Source organism: Aphis gossypii, chromosome 1 (genome assembly GCF_020184175.1).
Source record: "Aphis gossypii isolate Hap1 chromosome 1, ASM2018417v2, whole genome shotgun sequence".
Taxonomy (NCBI): Eukaryota; Metazoa; Arthropoda; class Insecta; order Hemiptera; family Aphididae; genus Aphis; species Aphis gossypii.
The window spans coordinates 24,779,140-24,798,608 of record NC_065530.1 but is presented as its reverse complement, the minus strand read 5'-3'; the positions used below and the strand labels follow the sequence as shown (position 1 = coordinate 24,798,608).

At 25.8% G+C, this 19,469-nt stretch overlaps 3 protein-coding genes across 5 annotated transcripts; 2 read left to right on the top strand and 1 right to left on the bottom strand.

Moving 5' to 3' along the window:
- Positions 1–592: 592 nt before the first annotated feature.
- LOC114129854 (uncharacterized) lies at positions 593–6,043 on the top strand. Of its 3 annotated transcripts, none has more exons than XM_027994700.2 (4): positions 593–826; positions 1,314–1,486; positions 1,554–1,759; positions 2,642–2,790. In XM_027994700.2, exons 1-3 carry the CDS (start codon positions 752–754, stop codon positions 1,741–1,743), a joined length of 438 nt encoding a protein of 145 aa, XP_027850501.1. In that variant the 5' UTR covers positions 593–751; the 3' UTR covers positions 1,744–1,759; positions 2,642–2,790. The 3 variants fall into 3 exon arrangements, with proteins under 3 accessions (XP_027850501.1, XP_027850500.2, XP_050062671.1); XM_027994699.2 differs by lacking the exons at positions 593–826; positions 1,314–1,486 and adding exons at positions 3,396–3,572; positions 5,698–6,034 and having other exon boundaries at positions 1,612–1,759; positions 2,642–3,107; XM_050206714.1 differs by lacking the exons at positions 593–826; positions 1,314–1,486 and adding an exon at positions 5,698–6,043 and having other exon boundaries at positions 1,612–1,759; positions 2,642–3,107.
- Positions 6,044–8,199: 2,156 nt separating this feature from the next.
- Positions 8,200–14,664, top strand: LOC114129831 (protein sex-lethal-like). The gene is made up of 5 exons (XM_027994676.2): positions 8,200–9,269; positions 10,693–10,868; positions 10,941–11,054; positions 11,604–11,761; positions 14,379–14,664. Exons 1-5 carry the CDS (start codon positions 9,135–9,137, stop codon positions 14,585–14,587), a joined length of 792 nt encoding a protein of 263 aa, XP_027850477.1. The 5' UTR covers positions 8,200–9,134; the 3' UTR covers positions 14,588–14,664.
- Positions 14,665–18,374: 3,710 nt separating this feature from the next.
- On the bottom strand, positions 18,375–19,439 carry LOC114129851 (40S ribosomal protein S25). The gene is made up of 4 exons (XM_027994698.2): positions 19,273–19,439; positions 18,831–18,923; positions 18,564–18,747; positions 18,375–18,499 (listed from the first exon to the last, which is right to left on the bottom strand). Exons 1-4 carry the CDS (start codon positions 19,273–19,275, stop codon positions 18,429–18,431), a joined length of 351 nt encoding a protein of 116 aa, XP_027850499.1. The 5' UTR covers positions 19,276–19,439; the 3' UTR covers positions 18,375–18,428.
- Between the last annotated feature and the right edge of the window lie 30 nt (positions 19,440–19,469).

The following is a 19,469-nucleotide window of genomic DNA, read 5'->3' as shown; positions in this document are numbered from 1 at the left end:
TATACTTAAGTATAGAAATAGAAGTATATAATAGGTATTATTAAAGTATAATAATCATAATATCAACTGCCGCCTGTCAATATTCAACTTACACCTACTAATCTACTAATAGGTATCTACTAGCTGATTTTGTACAACGTTTACTATAACCAAGTACGTATGTAGATTTATATTTATTCTATCTGAAATTCAGTTAAATGAAAACTACACAAAGTTTACACATTTTTAAGTCGTTTGAGTGTTGTTTTTGAGTTTTGACCAAAATATAGGTATGAAATACACCAACACATTATTATTTTTATTGTACTTAGTGATGACACTGATTACTTTAACTCAGTATTTACTATTATTTACCACGGCTATAGATACTGGGCTCCCTCCCATTACTCATAAGAGTGAATGTATTTTTTTTATCAGAGTTTACACACCAGTCGGATTTGAATTTTAAACTCTTCCCTGTTATCGTCATATTATAATGTTTATATTATAAATTTACGTAAAAAAAAAAATAAATGTAAATATATATTTAAAACATATTTAATATTAATATATTGTGTAAAGTAGTTTTCCTATTGTTTATTCAAGTTAACAATTAAAAAAAAAAAAAATTAAAATTTATAAATAATACCACTGTTACCTAATATACTTCTATAGTTTTGTCATTTTAAATCTGTGAAGAAAACAAGATTTAATAGTTTAGTATATTTTTTATTTTTATGTGTAATTATTGTTCTTGATTTCTATAAGAATAATGTCTGATCACTTTAATGCACAAGACATAATTGAATGTTCTGATGATGAAAATTATGGTTTTAAACAAAATCAGGTAATTATAAAACAAAATTTATTTTTGTTATTAATGCAATTAAAATGCAGTAGTTTAATTTTGATTTTGAAATTATGTTTGTTTAAATTTATACAGAAATCAAGATAAATAATTATAATTTTACAACTTTAATTCATTTTTAAGTTAAGTGAAATATATCAATACTGAAGAATTAAATAATCAAGCAATTAAAAAAATAGTTCTTAGTTTCTTGTTTCTTAATTTGTGTTTGTTTGTAATTAATTTAAAACAAAACAATCATAGTCAGTAGTTAAATTGAATACAATTATTTGTTTACTATCAACAATCACGTCAATAACTGTACCTATGGCAACGAATGTTACGAAAGCCAAATAATAAATGTTTAGAAACCTTAAATTTAAACAATTTAAATATTTATCCAAAATCGTAAATTATTTTATTCACATGTTAACATTTCTTATAAATATTGTTAAATTTTATGTTTAAATATTTTATTAAATTATAGATGAATGAATGTTACCCCGAACCATCAGAAATTTATTCTTTGTACAAAGCATTGGAGTCAGCTAATGTTGCATCTCTAAAACTAGAATGGACTTGTCCTGGAAGAAGAGAATTAACACCTGACGATAGTCAAGTATCTCAAAATACTACTAATGAACTTTGTGATATTGCAGAGTATGATAGATTTGTTAAATGTTTCAACTCATTTGTTTAAAATATTTAAAAATACAATTTATTTTAGATCATTGGATCAATCTGATTTTGATTTTCAAGAAGACATATCACATATGAACCTAAATCGTATGGATGGCAAAAAAGAATTAAAAGGAAGTGCTAAGAAGAAAACTACTAGTTTAGATGCAGTTTTATCAAATATGGCTAGACATCAGAAATTAGACAATATGCTTGATGAAAAATTTGATTCATTATAAAATATAATTTTTTAAGGTAAAGTTAAGTTTAAATAATAAATCTACTAAGTTTAGACATATTTATTGTTTTTGAATCGTAACAAGATTTGTACAAATTTTAATTTAGTAATTACTGTAAGTGAACTGTAAAAAAGTATTATGTGACTTTTCAAATAACAAAAGAAGAAAATAATTATTTTGCTTGATTTATAATTTTTTTGAAAAAAATATTTTGAGTCATGTTAAATATTAGAATAAAATGTAATAAAAATAAAAAACGCCATGCTTTAATTTAATACTAATATATATTTAAAAACAATTTAATGTTAAATTTTGAGTTACGTTCAAACAAATATTTTTTTTAAAAACATCTAAATATTTTAATTATTGTTTAATTTATATAAAATGAACCGTTGTGGGACGCCTGACTTGAAACATTAAAAACCAATTTCAAAAAAGGTATTCATCATTCTTTGGATGAACTGTATACATATACGATCAAGAGCATCAGTAGAATGCACACTTTGCTCTTATGTTTGAGAAGCAAGAAGTCGAGACATTCTAACGCGGCGCTCTTCACGTGCAATTTCTTGTTCTTCTTCAATTTATATTATTTAGCTTATATTTTATAATAAATTATAAAATATTATCATCACATTATCTCATCCTAACATAATTTTTAGAAATTTCACTAATCCTATAAACCCCTGCCCCCCCCCCCCGAAGCAGCTAAAAGTGTCTTACATTTGTAAAATACATGTGGGTGTACTATTGTAGTTTCTTTTTGAGGAGTGCATTATTATATTTTATTTTATTTTCATAGTTTCATAGTTTTTCTTTTTAAAAAAGGATTGCATTTTTTTTTCAAATTATACTGTTATATTCTACATTAATATAAAATTATAAAATTATGTTTTAGATTTTAGAAGCTGATATATATTAAACTAGACATATGGGTATTCAAAGATTTTCTATACCAATGGACAAAAATAGAATAAAAAGCCGCCTGGGTTGCTCTGTATGTAAAAAAAAAATCAATAATGATACTTCGATTAAAAATTCATCATCAAAACCCTGGATTGATAAAAGAAATTTAGAAAATAATGTTTTTGACAAAAAATGTATTAATTGCGATTATAATGAATTAACACCAACTATTAAATTAAAGACTAAAATTAATGAATGTTACTGTAATCATATGGAACAATTAAAAAATGAATCATTTCCAAAATTAATATGTTCAAAGCGTTTTAAGACTCCACATTTGACTGATGTTAATGAAACGTGGTTGAATGAAATTATTGAGTTCAGACGTCAAAATTGGTTTGATTGTCATGCTGATTCATTTATTGATAGATTTTGTGTTCAAAATATTATTCCTCTGAGTAAGTAAATTATCATATTTTTTTTAAAAAAAATAAGACACTTGTTTAATTTTATAATACTGTAGTACACACTTACATAGACTACTTTAACATTACTTAAATTTTTGACTATGTTGAATCAAATCATTTTATGTTATGTATAATATAATATATTATATTATATATATTACTAAATACTATCGTTACTACTCATAATTCATATTAAGTAGATTATTTAGTGCCTAATTTTTGAAATATACTCTAGTACATATTTGTTTTTTACTTCTATGTTTTAAATTATGATTGCAGATAGTTTTAACAAATGCAAACTAAATAATTGTTGTCATCAAAATAATTCATTATCAATAACTTCTACTGATGGTAATGAATTAAGAAATGAAAATCCAATTATACACATGAAAAATACAACTTCAGTTAAAAAACATCTAAATGTACAAAAAAAAACTATTGTTTCTAAATTTACTGGTAATAAATCAAAATTAAATAAATATTAAGTTAAAGGGTAATCTCTTCAACTTCATACATTGCTTCCATCTCATAAACGAATATCATGGAAATTTAGTATTTAGCAGTTACAATTTTGTGTTATAATTAAAGTGAATTGAATTATTAAACTTATTAGTGAGGATACTATCTATGTTTTTGTTGATTTTTACAATATTTTAATTTTTAAACACGATTATAATTTTTTAAATTATAGTATTTTTAACTATTTTACATACCCCTAACTTGTAAAAAAATTTAAATATAAAATAATCAATGATACAATATAGATAATTAATTTGATAGTATAGGTTAATTGTTAATTTACTTTAATGTTTAAGCTAACAACACAAAATTGGAACAGCTTAAAATGCATTTTAATGTTTTACATTTGTAAGACAACCAAAACTCATTATTTTAAAATGTATGAGCATTTTTGAAAATATTTTTTTTTATACAATATTTAATTAAAATAAAACAATTCTTTTAAAAATTTTTACTTTTTTAATCGACAACATATATTTTTAATTTCATATTCTGAAACAGAATATTTTTTGAAGTATCTAAAAAAAATTGAAACATTGGTCTACTTCTTTGTTCACCTAAACTTAAAAGTTGAAATACTTATAACCAGTGGCATAATAAGCGTGGATGTTGGATAGTACTTAAACCAGGGCGCCAGTGCCTACCTTTTTATTTTTATTTTTGGGGTGATGAGGCACCACTTGATTTATTGGTATTTATTTTATTATAATTTAAATTCCTTACATAATATATTTTTTTAAATTTGCTACTTATTATTTTGATAAAATTTACAGTGATAGGAAATTAAATGTTTGAGTTATTTTTACCAGTAATAAATACTGTTATTTGTCAACTTAATAGTACATTGTGATGTGGTCGTTTCTGTGGATTTGTGGTTGAACATTTAGGAATGAGTAGAAAAATAATAAAAGATATTTTGCTGTAAAAAATAACTTCACTACTTTATTAAAACTCGATTTTCTGTATTTAACTTAATAAAAGATTGTACTACATTACATGAAAAATTCAACTTACGGCTATCCCGCTACCATGAGAATCCGACAAATGGTCGCCTAGAACGTTTGCTATATTAGCATTTTAGGGTTCCCACAGTCACGTACACTATCAGTTTTGTATCAAATAACATTATAATTCTTTAATCTTTATAGTTTATAGTTTATACAGGGCCGTATTACCGCTTAGGCTGTATAGGCTAAAGCCTAGGCTGCAAATTTTAACGGTCAAAACGAAATAGCAAATTTTACCTATGTAAATTAGGTGGTAAATTTATTTTAGCCTATGGGCGGCAAAACCCTTAATCCGGCCCTGAGTTTATACAAATAATACTTAGTCTGTACAACAATTTCATATCATAAAAATTTTTTTGATTATTTACATTATGTGAATAGTTGAAATATTTTAATAATACATATAAATATAAAATCTTTATTACAAATGTGCAATAAAAATAATAGGGCACCTTGTTATTTTTGTTGCGCAGATACCATAAGTTGTAGTTGCAGTACTACTTATAACTTTACTTATAAAATACACATTTGAATCTTGATTTTTTTGATGTATTGAAATACCTCGAAAAATATTCTGCTTCAGAATATGAAATTAAAAATGTATGTTAATAGATTTTGAAATAATATGTGTTGTTTAATAAAAGAATCACCCTCTATAGTTAGTCTAGGTATTTGGTACATGTACATTGATGGTCCAAGATATTATGATGATTCACATACAATCAAAATATCAAAGTTTGAATTAAATTACATTTTAAATTTTTAGCTATCAAATAATATTTATACCCATAATATGCAGAAGCATGATTTTTAATTAAAAATTTGTATTAATGCTCAAAATATATAACATAAAACTTTGTTAGTGTATTTATCAAGAAGTAATTTATAAAAACTCATTGGCTGCATGTAAATGATAATGATGTATTGATTTAGAAAATAACCTATATTTTATGTATAATCCAATCTGTAACAATAACAATGATATGTTATATAGTATAACATAATATTATATTTGATTTAAATATTGTGTATATTTTTAAAATGAATTATTTTAGGTAAACAATTAAATAAAAATGCAGTTTATAAACCTTGGATACCACCATCACCATCATCATCAGTTTATTATAAATATTAATTTCTTAATTAAAATTTAAAATGAGTATTGTGGTCTACTTATTATATTTTTAAATTTTTTTTGTTGGTAAATTGAAAACTAATTATTGTAAAGTACTTAAGTACCTATATGCATATATTATACAACACTTTAAATATTGTTGTAAATTAATTTTACTTATTTTTGTATTTACATAAAAAAAGATTGTGCTGCAACAAATATTTTTGCACATTGCACAATAATAATAGGTTTGTTTATGTATACAGGGTGATTTTTTTATCAAACAACACTCATTATTTCCAAAAGTTTTCATTTTTGAAAATATTTTTTTACATAGTTTTTAATTGTAAAAAAAAACAACATTTTTATAAAAAAATATTTTTTTAAATATTTTTTATCCTTATATTTTTTTAAGTTTTTTACTTTTTTGAATGTCAACATAGATTTTTAATTTCATATTCCAAAGCAGAATAATTTTCTGAGTAATTCGATACATAAAAATCAAATTTAGGGTGAGTAGTTTATGAGTTATACGTATTTAAAGTTTAGCTGCGCGAAGTGGAGTGGTACTGGGTTACCCTGCAAAATGTTTGTCCACTACTCCGCTTGTCTAAACTTTGAATAAGTATAACTCATTAACTACTCACCCTAAATTCGATTTGTATGTATCAAAATACTCAAAAAATTATTCTGCTTTGGAATATGAAATTAAAAATCTATGTTGTCATTCAAAAAAGTAAAAAACTTAAAAAATTATAAGGATAAAAAATATTTAAAAATTTATTTTTTTAACAATTTGAAACTATGTAAAAAAATATTTTCAAAAACATGAATACTTTTGGAAATAATGATTGTTGTTTGATAAAAGAATCACCCTGTATAATATTACTGTAATATAAGTATTGCCTAATTGTATGGATAAATTATTTTAGTCTTAAATATATAATCTATTTTATAATATGTAATAATAATTTATTTAAAATATTTTGAATACAGAATAATTGTGTCTTTACTCCATGTTTAATTAGTAATCACTTCACAAGTTTTAAGTTCTAATGTTATAAAGTTTAATACCCACAAAAATACCTTTTATACTAAGCAATATGAATTTAAAATTAGAAAAATATTATCAATTAACATTTTTGTTTTATTACCATAATAAACTGTTTTAATAAAATAGGTATACTTTTCCAGGCATCAGGGATGGAAAGTGCATAGGTATCACCAGTCTAGTCTGTTTAATATCAATTGATGCTGGAATATGCCCTTGATAGTTTGTTTATATGCACCTAAATATAGCAGTAGGCACTTGGTTTTTCAAAGCTATGCCTAATAAATATTGTAGCGAATAAAGATAAATGCTATTAAAATACCTATTGGCTATTATAATTATTACCTCGAAGCACCAGTGGCGTCTAAGCCCAGGTGTACTACTAGACCCCCCAGAGTAAAAAAAAACCAATACATATTCCTGAAGTAAATTAGGTAATAAGCATGATTAAAATCGTGGTAATAAATATAGAAATTGGTATTCTGTGTATTCTGACGACGGTTTCCAAATCATATAATGAGTGATAAAGGTAATTGTAATAGGTATATAACATAGTTTATATTAATTACCTATGTATAAACTGTGGACCCCCAGAAAAAATTGAAAATACGTTACTGTGAAACACCTACTGCTCAAATAAATTATATTTTATTTTTTTGTAGGGTTATGGACGTATGGTAATCATTTATTTTTAAAAAGCCATTTTAAGGTATCGGCAATTGTAATCAATTATCATTAAGGCGAATTATGGTTGGAAAATGTAGATTATTAATAAATATATATATTTTTAGTATTTTGGAAGTAATTAAGTATTTTTGTAATGTACACGATTGTCAATTGACAAAACGTTTGAAAAGCAGTAAAATAATTTGTTCTAGGAAAATAGATGGCCATCCTTTCTTGCGTATCACTCCGAATGCAGTCTCAATAAATTTTTATTTTTATCTACAAATTTAATGATTTGACCGCATGGTAAATACCTGGGTAACTAATAAGAAATATAGGAAACTTTTTTTGTTTTGATAGTTATTCCGGGCCTAAACAAAGACAAATAACGCAACACTTAAACAACAATTTTATCAAGTTTTCTGTCTCATACTAAAACTTGTTTTAAATGAAAAAAAATCGTAAATATGTTACGTTGGCTACGGCAACGTACCATGCATTCGTGACAAAATAAATTTAATGCCATGCTGACGTCCAACGTGCTATAATCGCCTGTATAGCAGTGCAACCGGGCATAAATTAAATCGTTGTTCGTAAATCGACAAACGAGTGCTGACTGCTGAGTACAGAACAGTGGGCAGTGAGCAAACACATACGGTGTTTTCTATGGTAGGTACCATAATAATCATTAACCGTATCAAAACTGAACAGTCCCGGTGAATAATTTCTCAGCTTTCGCCACTCGGTCCGATTCGAAATAATCGTACCGTTCCACTGCAGGCCAGCGTTAGTAATTTGTATTACGATTCAGGAGTTCGAGAAGAAACTCAAACGTCTCAAAAACCCCGAAAGTCTTAAGTCTAAAACGTCTAATCTTTATCAGTCAATTTTATATGGTCAGTCGGCACAGTCACAGACTCACAGCGGGGTAGTCGCGTTAAGTAGGACAGGTAGACAGGTCGTCGACGTAGACGGTCGTCGGTCCGTCGGTGTATTATAGTTTTGGTGGCTGATTGTCCGTACCGTTGGCACCACTGCGATCGCGTAGCTCTATCGATCCGCGCCCCGCCCCCGCCTTCCCAACCCGTCCGAACCCGCACTCCCCGTCGTCAACACCCGGTTCCGTGTAGCCAAGCTCACTACTTTTAAGTATTGAGAGTAGTTTATGTATCGGCCGTTTTCCCGTGTGCGTTTCTCATAATTTTTTTTTTTTCCACTTTTTCAATACGCGATTCCCCCCCTCATGCACTTCCTACCGTCATAATCCGTTGTGTCTGCCGTCGCCGCGCGAATCACCAACCATTGCCCCGCGAAAACAAAACCGTTTCGTCGCGCGCACGACAACCAACGCCGTCACCCTCATCATCCCCGATAAAGGTCTGTTGTCGTCGTCGCCGCCGGTGAAACAGGACCAGAGTAACAGTAACAGCAGCAGTAGAAGTAGTAGCAGCAGCGGTAGTTCCACTAGTCGTAACAATAACTTTACAAACAACAACAACAACAATAACAACGACAATAACAATAGCAGCACCACCAGTAGTCGCCGCCGCCGCCGCCTCCTCCTCCATACGCCATACACGATTAACGCCGTGCCGACTTCATCAACGGCAACAGCATCAGCAATACCAGCAACAACAACAGTACCCTCTACAGACGCCGAAATGGAGCCCCAAGACACGAGCATGACCAACCTTATTATCAACTACCTACCGCAGTCGATGACCGATAAAAAACTACACCAAATGTTCACCCAGATCGGACAGATCGAAGCGTGTCGGGTGATGAAAGACGTCAAAGTAAGTTTTTACCATCGCAATGTTGTGGTTTTCGGATTTTACCAAAATCCGAGACAGTTTTTTGGTGGCCTTTGAGGCTTTTGCGACTTTGCAAGTACACGAGACTTTGATAACTAGGCATGGTAGGTAGGTATGTTGGTGATTAGAAAAAATTGTTTAAGACTCATTTGCTTAGAACTGATTGATCACCTAGATAGAAAATAAGTGGCGTATAGCATTGTGAACTTGAAAAAATTCATTACCAATAAATTGACCAACTGATATTATATTTCCTAGATAAGTTTTAGGATTGAATAGATAAACTTTTAATCATTTAATCTGATATAAGTTCTTGAAAATATGCTTTTTAACCTAACTTTTATTACATGAATGTTCTTGTTAAGAATATTTTTAATTTATTTTGATTTAGATCTAGAAATTATTTATTCATCTCATCTGTGGTTGCCTAAATATATCATAATAATATGGATTATGGAATTCTTTTTTCTGAATGTGATGTATTACCTAGTTTAATTTAATTATAGTATTTAAATATAAATATGAATGTGTCAAAAATGATCTTCTTAATTAGTTACCTAAAAATAATTTGATATTATATAACTATATAAGTTCATATTTGTGCTGTAATGTGTTATTGATCCACGTATTGTTTTTTAGAAGTAAGGATTAAAATATATTATCCAATTTAATATCATTTTTATGGGTTACAATTAAGCAATATAAAGAAAAACTTCAGTCTTTTAAGTACTTATGTACCTATAAGTTATGGAATATGGACTTTGAAATAAATTAATTTTGATTACATTATTGTTCAGAGATAACACAAATAATGTGACAGTTATAACACCTAATATTTTTGCCAATTTTATAATGATTCATATTTAACCTAGATAAGCTATTAATTACACCTAAGTAATATACCTATTTTCTGTTTAACCTATTTAGGTAAGAATACTATTATAATAGGCATAGGTAACATGTATTTTAATCGCTACTATTTGAATTACCTACCTATTTTAGAATCAATTATCTGAAAAATTTGCCTTATTTTTATATTTCAGAAAACTATAAAAAAAACCTATAAATATTTAATTAATATTTTATTTTTTTTTAAATTTTATACTGTCTTCATTGGTATGTATGTATACATTATACATTTTATTAAGTTTTTTACATTATAAAATGCTATAAAAATAGATTTCTTATTATTTGTGGATACATCATATTAATAAATAAGTGGGTAGCTAATTTAAAAAAAAGTTAAGCATAAAACATTACAATTTTTAGGAAGGTACCTTGGTAATAGGTATAGCATTATAATTTACTAAACACTTACATATATCTTCTACAAATTTAGAATAAAATCAAATAATAATGCTTATTATTTATATATACAATTAATACATAATATTTTAATTTTTAGACTGGTTATAGTTTTGGTTTTGGTTTTGTCAACTTTGTTCGTCCCGAAGATGCTTCTAGAGCTATTGAAGTGATGAATGGTCTCCAAGTTGAAAATAAACGTTTAAAAGTATCTTATGCTCGACCTGCTGGAGAAGATATTAAAGATACAAACCTTTATGTTCAAAATTTACCAAGGTAAAAAAGAATTAAGTTAATGAAGTTAATTTTTTTAATAGTTAGTATTTAAAATGTTATAAATAATTTCAGATCAATAACAGAAAGAGAACTTGAAGATCTATTTGCTCCTTATGGTCAAATTGTCCAAAAAAATATTCTTAAAGACAAATACAGTGGACTTCCTAGAGGAGTAGCTTTTGTTCGGTAAGATATAATTTTTTTTCTTTATATGCATTATAAGTGTTAATTTAATCAATAAAAGAAACTAAACAAAATACAGATAAATTTGGCTTATAGGTTTACTTATCTGCTATTGTTGTTTTGGATAGGATATTGGTGTATTGTTTTAATAAATTCAAATATATGATAAAAAATCACATTTAAGAATTAATTTTGGATGAACAATGAACATTGTTAAATTTTAGTTTGTAGTATGTATTTACTCAATACTATCTGATCTTTGTTAATGTTTTCATTAAATATTAAAAAATGACTGGACTTAGTTTTTATTATTTTATTGAAGTTTTAAGGAGTTCCATCTTAATAAAAATACTATTAACACAAATATTAACATTAAAAATTTATGTATTCCTCGTTTTCTTCAGAATTTACTTATATTTCATGTAAATCAATTTTGTGTTAAATACGAGTTTATTATTATAACACAGTCCACATTACTATTGATTATTATATACTTATATTATAGAATATTTTACTCTGATGTCATTAATTAATTTTTCTGTCATATTTTAGTTATAACAAAAAAGAAGATGCCCAAAAAGCAATTATTCAGCTAAATGGTGTTTTGTTGGAAGGATGCACAGAGCATCTATCAGTGAAAATAGCAGAGGAACATGGCAAACAAAAGGCAGCTTATTTGGCCGGTCTGCAAACTGGTTTAGCGCACAGAGGTACAAATGACACCCTCACATACTTAAGCTACTAGATAACAAAAGAAAAAAGAAAAAAACCTAAAAATTCCCTCCCCCCCAATCAATAATCTGTTTCAATGTCTTCGAAGTTACATGTCATAGATCAGAAACAAAATGTAATACCTTGAATTTTGGCGCTTCGGTTTTCTGTAAGTATCATCAATTGTATCTAAACATAGGCCTTTTACGATACATTACAAATGTATGGTTATTATTTATATTTGGATTACTATCGGTTATTTAGTCTATTCAGTGGCAAGCTTATATGTTTTGTTAAATCTATTAAATACAAATAGTTGACAACTATTTATTGCATGTCAATGCTGTGAAAATATTCATGAATAATTTAAAACACTGTACTTTAATATCTAATGAGCAAATTCTGTATTGAACAAAAGTATATACAATATAAATTATTACTAATGAACTATTATGTAACTCAATATTATTAAGAGAAGTTTTTAAGTTATACTTATTTAAATTTTTTGCATATATATTTTTGTTATTTTATTATTATATATTATATTGATTAGCAAAAGTTCTTATTGTAATTGGAAGTATTTTGTTTCACTGATATTTAATTTAATGACTTTGATTAAATAAAATATTGATAATTTTACCCAATATGTACTTTTGTTTTCTATCATCTATTTGATATTTATATCATACGTATTACAGTGTTTTATGTGATTAATACTGTTGCAAATTATAATATAATATATAAACAAGTGTTAAGCATTTCGCGTGTTTCATAAATTAATTTTTTTTAAATATCGAGCTTTTTTTTTTTTAACATTTTTTGTCAAACAGTAAATCAGTATCTAAGTTTATTTAGTTCATTATTTTATCAATATTTCATAATATATACTTATAATATTATCAAAAAACAAATAATTAAAAATATAATTTAATATATTTTTTAATAAATGAGGTAATTATTTTGAGTTAGTATTATTTCAGATAATACATTTTACAACTGTTATGGTTTAGTTGGGTTGTTAAACCTTAAATAACATTGAGAATATTTGTCTAAACATAAAATATTTTGCTAACAAGTATAACACAAATACTATGTAATGGGTATTGGTATAAAAGTTAAGTTAAGTTAAAAAAAATTTTATTTAAAAATAAGAAAATATTAAATTAAAAAAAGTATAAATACTTTTCCACCAACCTTATAATTACATTTAAAAGTTTTATTACTTTCGAGTTTCATTATAATAAGTAGTCATAACTTATGATGACGGACGATGTACATATATAACTAGTTCATTTTATGTAAAGCCATAAAGAAAATGTTTATTGTTAGTTGGACTGAGAATTTTTGTGAGAAACTATTTAAAGAATTTAGGAAAAAAAGCAAATTATCAAAAGGCATATGAATTTAAAAAAACAATACTGATGTAACTAATAACATTTAATAGGCCATGTTTAATTTGTTTAAAATTGAAAAATGTTTAATAAGTCAAGATTTTCTAAACTAATTTCAATATAAAATATAAATCTAGTAATTGATAAATAAGACAACATTATTAGTAATTTTTGGGGTTATTTTATTTTTATTTTGCTAATATTGTAATTTTTACTTAATTATCTGAACCTTATGGTGTGAGATATAGTTAATTAAAAATTAGGTTGATCGCGTTTATTGATTAAATATTCATCACACATTTAAAAAAATATATTTATGTTACATTTTAAATTTTTTTTAATTTAGTTAATGTGCATAAAAAGGTTCAAAAATGGTGTTTATAATTTACTAATTGTGAAATTTATTATTCTCAGTATGATTGTTTGTAGTTTTGTATGTTTTATATTAATTAGTAGAGTACATTCCAAATAATATGTAGAGAAAAAGAAGTAGGTTTTAGCATACTTTTTTTTTTAATTTCTGGGTTGGTGACTGGTGGGAGGATGGTAAATAATTACTTTTAATTTTTTTTCTACATTTTAATTAATATTCTTTTATATAGTATTTATTTAGTATTTATTTTAATCAACATGTTTTCAATTTTAATCTAAAAAACAAATGTACTGCTTTTTTCTCTATGCCTTTTTTTAATTTGCGTTTTTTCCTTTTACTGTATTTGGATTACCTTCATCTCTTTGATAAATCTCTCGTATGTTATTTTAATGATGATATTGATGTATAATGTTTATATCCGATACATTTGTATTTTTATTGGATTTTTTTCACATATAAATAGTCATTGAAGTTACTTTTTGTGTACTTAGCACATTAAATCCAAATCATTTAAATATTATGTCTGTATTTTCTGTTTGAAATATAACTTCAAGTTTCCAGATTTTAAATTTTTATTTGCACTTTTTATTTTTTGCTACAAGTTGTAATTATTTGCCTATTCTTCTAGCTTTTTACCGTATACATATTCAACAATTAAATATTATGTATTATCCAGAACTACGACTCATAATCTGATTGACTACCTACTCCCTTGTGCCTTATTTTCAATAGCTTTCTAATTTTTTGCATTTCGGTTTAAAGGTTTTTTTTTTTTTATATGTAATATTTGTTATTTGTCACTACCTGTTGACACACATTTGTTTACTAATGTTTTATCTTTTCTATCTTTAGGGGCTAAAAATCTACAAAATATGCACCAATTAATCAGAGCTAACCATGTTATTGACAAGTATCCCAATCCAATGTTGCAGCATATTGACAGACACACTATTGGTGCTATGCGCCAAGATAGGGCTAGTTACCGCCATACACCAGTTGGTATGTTCCCACCACCACTACATGGCTACAATGTCGGCATCGGCAATGGGAACATGTATTAATTTGCATCACTTTCTGATAATATTTTTGTACAATATTTAAGGTTTTTTTCTTTTTTATGTAAATTAAATTAATATAATATATATATATAACCTACCTTCATAATTTAAATTGCTCGATACATTAATGAAATGAATACAAATATAAATTGTTGTAGATTTCTTCTATATTTAGTCTAGAAATTGTATTGTAAATAATTTCAAGTAACAAATAAAGTTTATGTTTATGATTCTTTGGAATATTGAAAAAAACTCATAAATTTAATTTTGATATTATTATTATCCTTTTATATAATAATTAATTATCTTAATTAGTATATAATATAAGTATGCATGTGTGCCTATATTTCATGTTTTTCTACTGTAATGTTTTTTAAATAAAATAATTTGTCTGTATATACAATACTGATCACTGGAGTCTTAAAAAACTAATAATTCCACACAATTTATAATATTATCTTTGAATTAATATATATATTTTCTTTTTTTTTAATGTTGTTAACGTGTTAGAATATTTTTTTTTCGTTCATTTAATACAATATAAATTAATTTATGTGTAATTAAAAGTTTAATTGTTTTTTTTTTTATTATTATTATTTTTTTATTTCTTATTTGATTGATTTAAAAGCTGTGTTGGGTATTTATTTCTTTTCTCATTAGAATAAAAAATATTTTTATAGTATATAATTTTTAGAATTAAGTTGTAATATTTAAACAAATATGCAGGGAGGAAACATATCTATAAAAAATAATAAACATAATTCATAAGAAAGTCATAAAAAAAAAAATCGTTGGATATTATGAAAATAAAATTGACTACCCAGTTTGATGTTTAGATAATCTATTATTTTTCATACATTATTTGAAGAGACTGTTTTTTACTATTATTTTTTTATGATGCTTTACTTTATGGTATTATAATTTTATATTAAATATATTTATTTTAAGAAGTATAAGATTATATAAAACTTATTTGAAGAAGCACTTTATAATTGTAACCATCACTTATTTTGAGAGTATAGTCTCAAATTTTTCAGTCTAGATAATTTTATTTTTGTAACTATATGAATTCCATAATAATATGATAAACACAAGAAAATCATGAGTTAATATTTGAGGTGAAATCATTAAATATTTAATCAAAACATTATTTGTTTATTGTATAATACTACAGTCATTGATTTTATAAAATAGAATATTCTAATTGATTATAAAATCAATGTTATACTTCCCAGCAATACGTATTTACTGTTTATAATTTAAAAAACATTAGCAAGTGAGTACTGCTCATTGTTGTAGGGGTTGAGATCGGCCACAGTAATGAAAGTATTAAATTTTAATTTAATGATACATCATTGTACACGGAAAACAATTCTGAGCAGAGACTGTCTAACAGCCTTGAATATTTTATATTATATTAATATTGACTGTAATACTTAGATAATAGGTATAGGGTATATAAGATATTACTCATAAAAAATTAATTTGATTTTCTGACAGAATTTTTTTTATTTTTATTTAGAACAAAACTAAGAACTTTGTATTATTTCAAATCATGTGCAGTGTATGAATATTAAAACTTTTAACTTCAGAATAATTTGCTAATTATCATAATTTTGATGAAATTCATAAAAATGTTAACTTAAATCGCTTGTAAAATTTTTGGATTTACGCTCTACTTTTATTTAAATTTCCATTCATAATAACTCATGATGTACCTAGAAGTTAGAACCATTTAACATATAAATTTAAAGTCTATAGACTTATTATACTGTTCAGGATCTAAAATTATGAATATTGTATATTAAAATAGGTATAATATTAATATAATTTAAGTCTTTTATGTGTAATTAATTGGTATCATAAATTTCTATACTCGACACAAAATAATGGAATATTTTCCGCTATATATTAAGCTGAAAAAGTTTGTTCGAATACGAAAATTGAAAATAATTTAGATGGTAGTATACCAAGATACCAGATACATACATATTATTTACTAGGTATCTTTGACAATTTGCTTAAATTAAATTAACTTAATATTGAGTTTTTTTTTATTTAAAAGTGAAGGTATTACCTAGATGTGTACAAGTACAAGTAGGTAGCTGGAGGCATTTAGTAACATTAAAAATTTTGTTAACATCATTAATTACCTTAATAAATTATCTATGTAATTTTATAAAAGTATATTAAATTTCCATAATGAGATGAATAAAAAATTACTATTAGGTGAGTACTAGGAAAGTGGGATAGAATATAATATACCGAGGGAAATTTTTAGTACTTTAAAATTGGTTAGAAGGTTGTGATAATTGCTTATTAAAGTATAAGTGTATAAGAGTAAAGTATTAAAAGGGCATAAGATGCTGTAGGATCGCTATACCCTACAAAGTCAACACTTGAGTGACAGGTTTAATGAATTAATTACTTATTTACCTATAACATTTGGTGTAATATTACAATAAAGTAATTTAATTTAACAATGGTTATATAGTAGTATGACGTCTAAAATAAAAAAAATTGGTTTGTCGTGCTGCTCTAATCATCTAACCATCACTGGTCCATACAAATTTGTATAATTTAGTATCCTCAAAATTGAATAATTAGTTGTGCCCAAAAAAACATTGATATTAATTCTATCAAAAAGGCATTATACAAAATCTGGAAGCTACATCACTGTTACCTACCATTGTTAATTTACAAATCATTACATCTGTTTTCTCTTTCATTTAAAATGTTAAGTTTCTTTATTGCCTAGACCAGAGGTTCCCAAACTGTGGGTCGCGATTATACTTTTGGTGGGTCGCGCTATATTTTTAAATAATATTTAATATTTAATTACATAAATTATATACTAATATATTATACTTTTTTTTCGTAACTACATAAAATTTTTTGTTGTATGGTAAAAAAAAAAAAAAAAGGTCATTCTTTGATATTGTGGGTCGTCATATTTTAAAAAATTTTCAAATTGGGTCGTACAATAAAAAGTTTGGGAACCTCTGGCCTAGACCTTACTAGTTACCAATTACTTACATTTACAAAATATTCAATTATTTTATTTACATAATATATAAGTTCCATTTTATAATTTAAAATTCCCACATGGAATTTTAGATAATATTTTTACTTTAATACTTGGTAATAGATCAATTCATTTATTGTAATATTAAGTAGAAAGCAGTTTAACATATTAAGGTGTAGTATCTTTTAGAAAATGTGATAATTAGTTAGAAATATATCTATCATATTTAGAAACAAATCATTGCAAAATAATACCAATATTGTAATTTTTTTTAAATATGTATTAGCCAGTTATTAATATACTTAATTATTTAAGATTAGATTCTTCTGTTAAGGCATCTATTTTTTTAAAAGTTAACTCAAGTATAGCTTACAATTTAAACAATCCATTATAAATTTTTAAATTAAATTATTATTTTATATGCTATATACACAGATAATTACTAATGATTTAAGCTATTTAAATTTAATGTATAATTTTGAAAATAGTATTTTTTTCATTAAGTATTGTACTGTACTTATTTTCTATTTTAATTTTATTATGTTTAAAGTTTTTACTTACATTAAGTAGAATTTGTCAGAGAATATTTTTTGTAAGAGATTTAAGAGATCTTTTGCTCTCATAATCTTTAAATCATAAATTAAATGTTTTAATATTGGTATTATGTTAAACAGGTGTTAACATATACATTTTGATATAATAAATAAATTATAGTAATTTAAACAAACTAATATATTAGATGTCTTAAATAAACCAAAACTCAAATTTGTAATTTAATTGTTATATATTTAATAAAATAATTATTTTACAAAAACATCCTTATTCGTCTCCCTTAGTTACCCTCGTGTATATCACTTGGGCATGGTGTTGTATAACTTGCTTGACAAGACCTATATAAATATATCAGTAAATTATTTGCCAAGAACAATCAATTTTTAAGCTATCTTCACTCACCTTTTTGGCAGAGCTCATCTAAAGCTTTTCTTGCCAATGATCCTCGAACCTTCAAACGTTCACTGACAACAGACGGGGTAATGAGTTTGTAAGATGGAACTTCTTTCAACAGTTTGTCATAAGATACCTTGTCGAACAATACTTGGTTGTTCAACTTGTCACGAACTTTACCTTTGGACCACTTCTAAACTCATATGAACATATATAAAATTTAGAACATAACCTTAATCATGATTATAAATGAGTAATATCGATTAGAAAACTGACCTTCTTTTTGGCTTTGCCACCGGATCCTCCTTCTTTCTTCTTTTGGGTTTTCTGGGGCTGTTTGGACGAGCCCTTTGTGTCCTTCTTGGGCGGCTATAATACAAAGAAAAATCATAGTTAAGAATATCTAACTGTTTAGGTGGTTCATTAAACAAGTTTATGACAATAACATTAACATCAAGTTGATATAAGCAGAAATCGACATTCGTATATACGATCAAACGAACAGACGAGTGTCGAGTAGTATTGACGAAGGAAATAAGCATGAAAACCAATATCGTTTAAAATGATAATCACACAAAAACGTATTAGTCACATGGTTTTAGGGAGCGATATTGGAAGTGCCATTTGTCGATTTACAGTTGTATTATGTGAAACGAACATCAGCAAGAAAGATGACCGATTTTCAATGTTATAAGTAATTATAATAAAATCAACTTACCATATTTCGTTAGAAGAGACCTAAAAAAAAATATATAAGTCGAGCTGAAACCGCCGACAAACCGTGTTTTATTCCACTAGAAAGAAGCAAAAACACGACGTGACGGATGTCGGGAGACAGGGAAACAAAACTTACACAATGTGCCCAACCTACGTTTCAGTGCTACTAGATTAACGACTTTTATTTATTCTATGTGC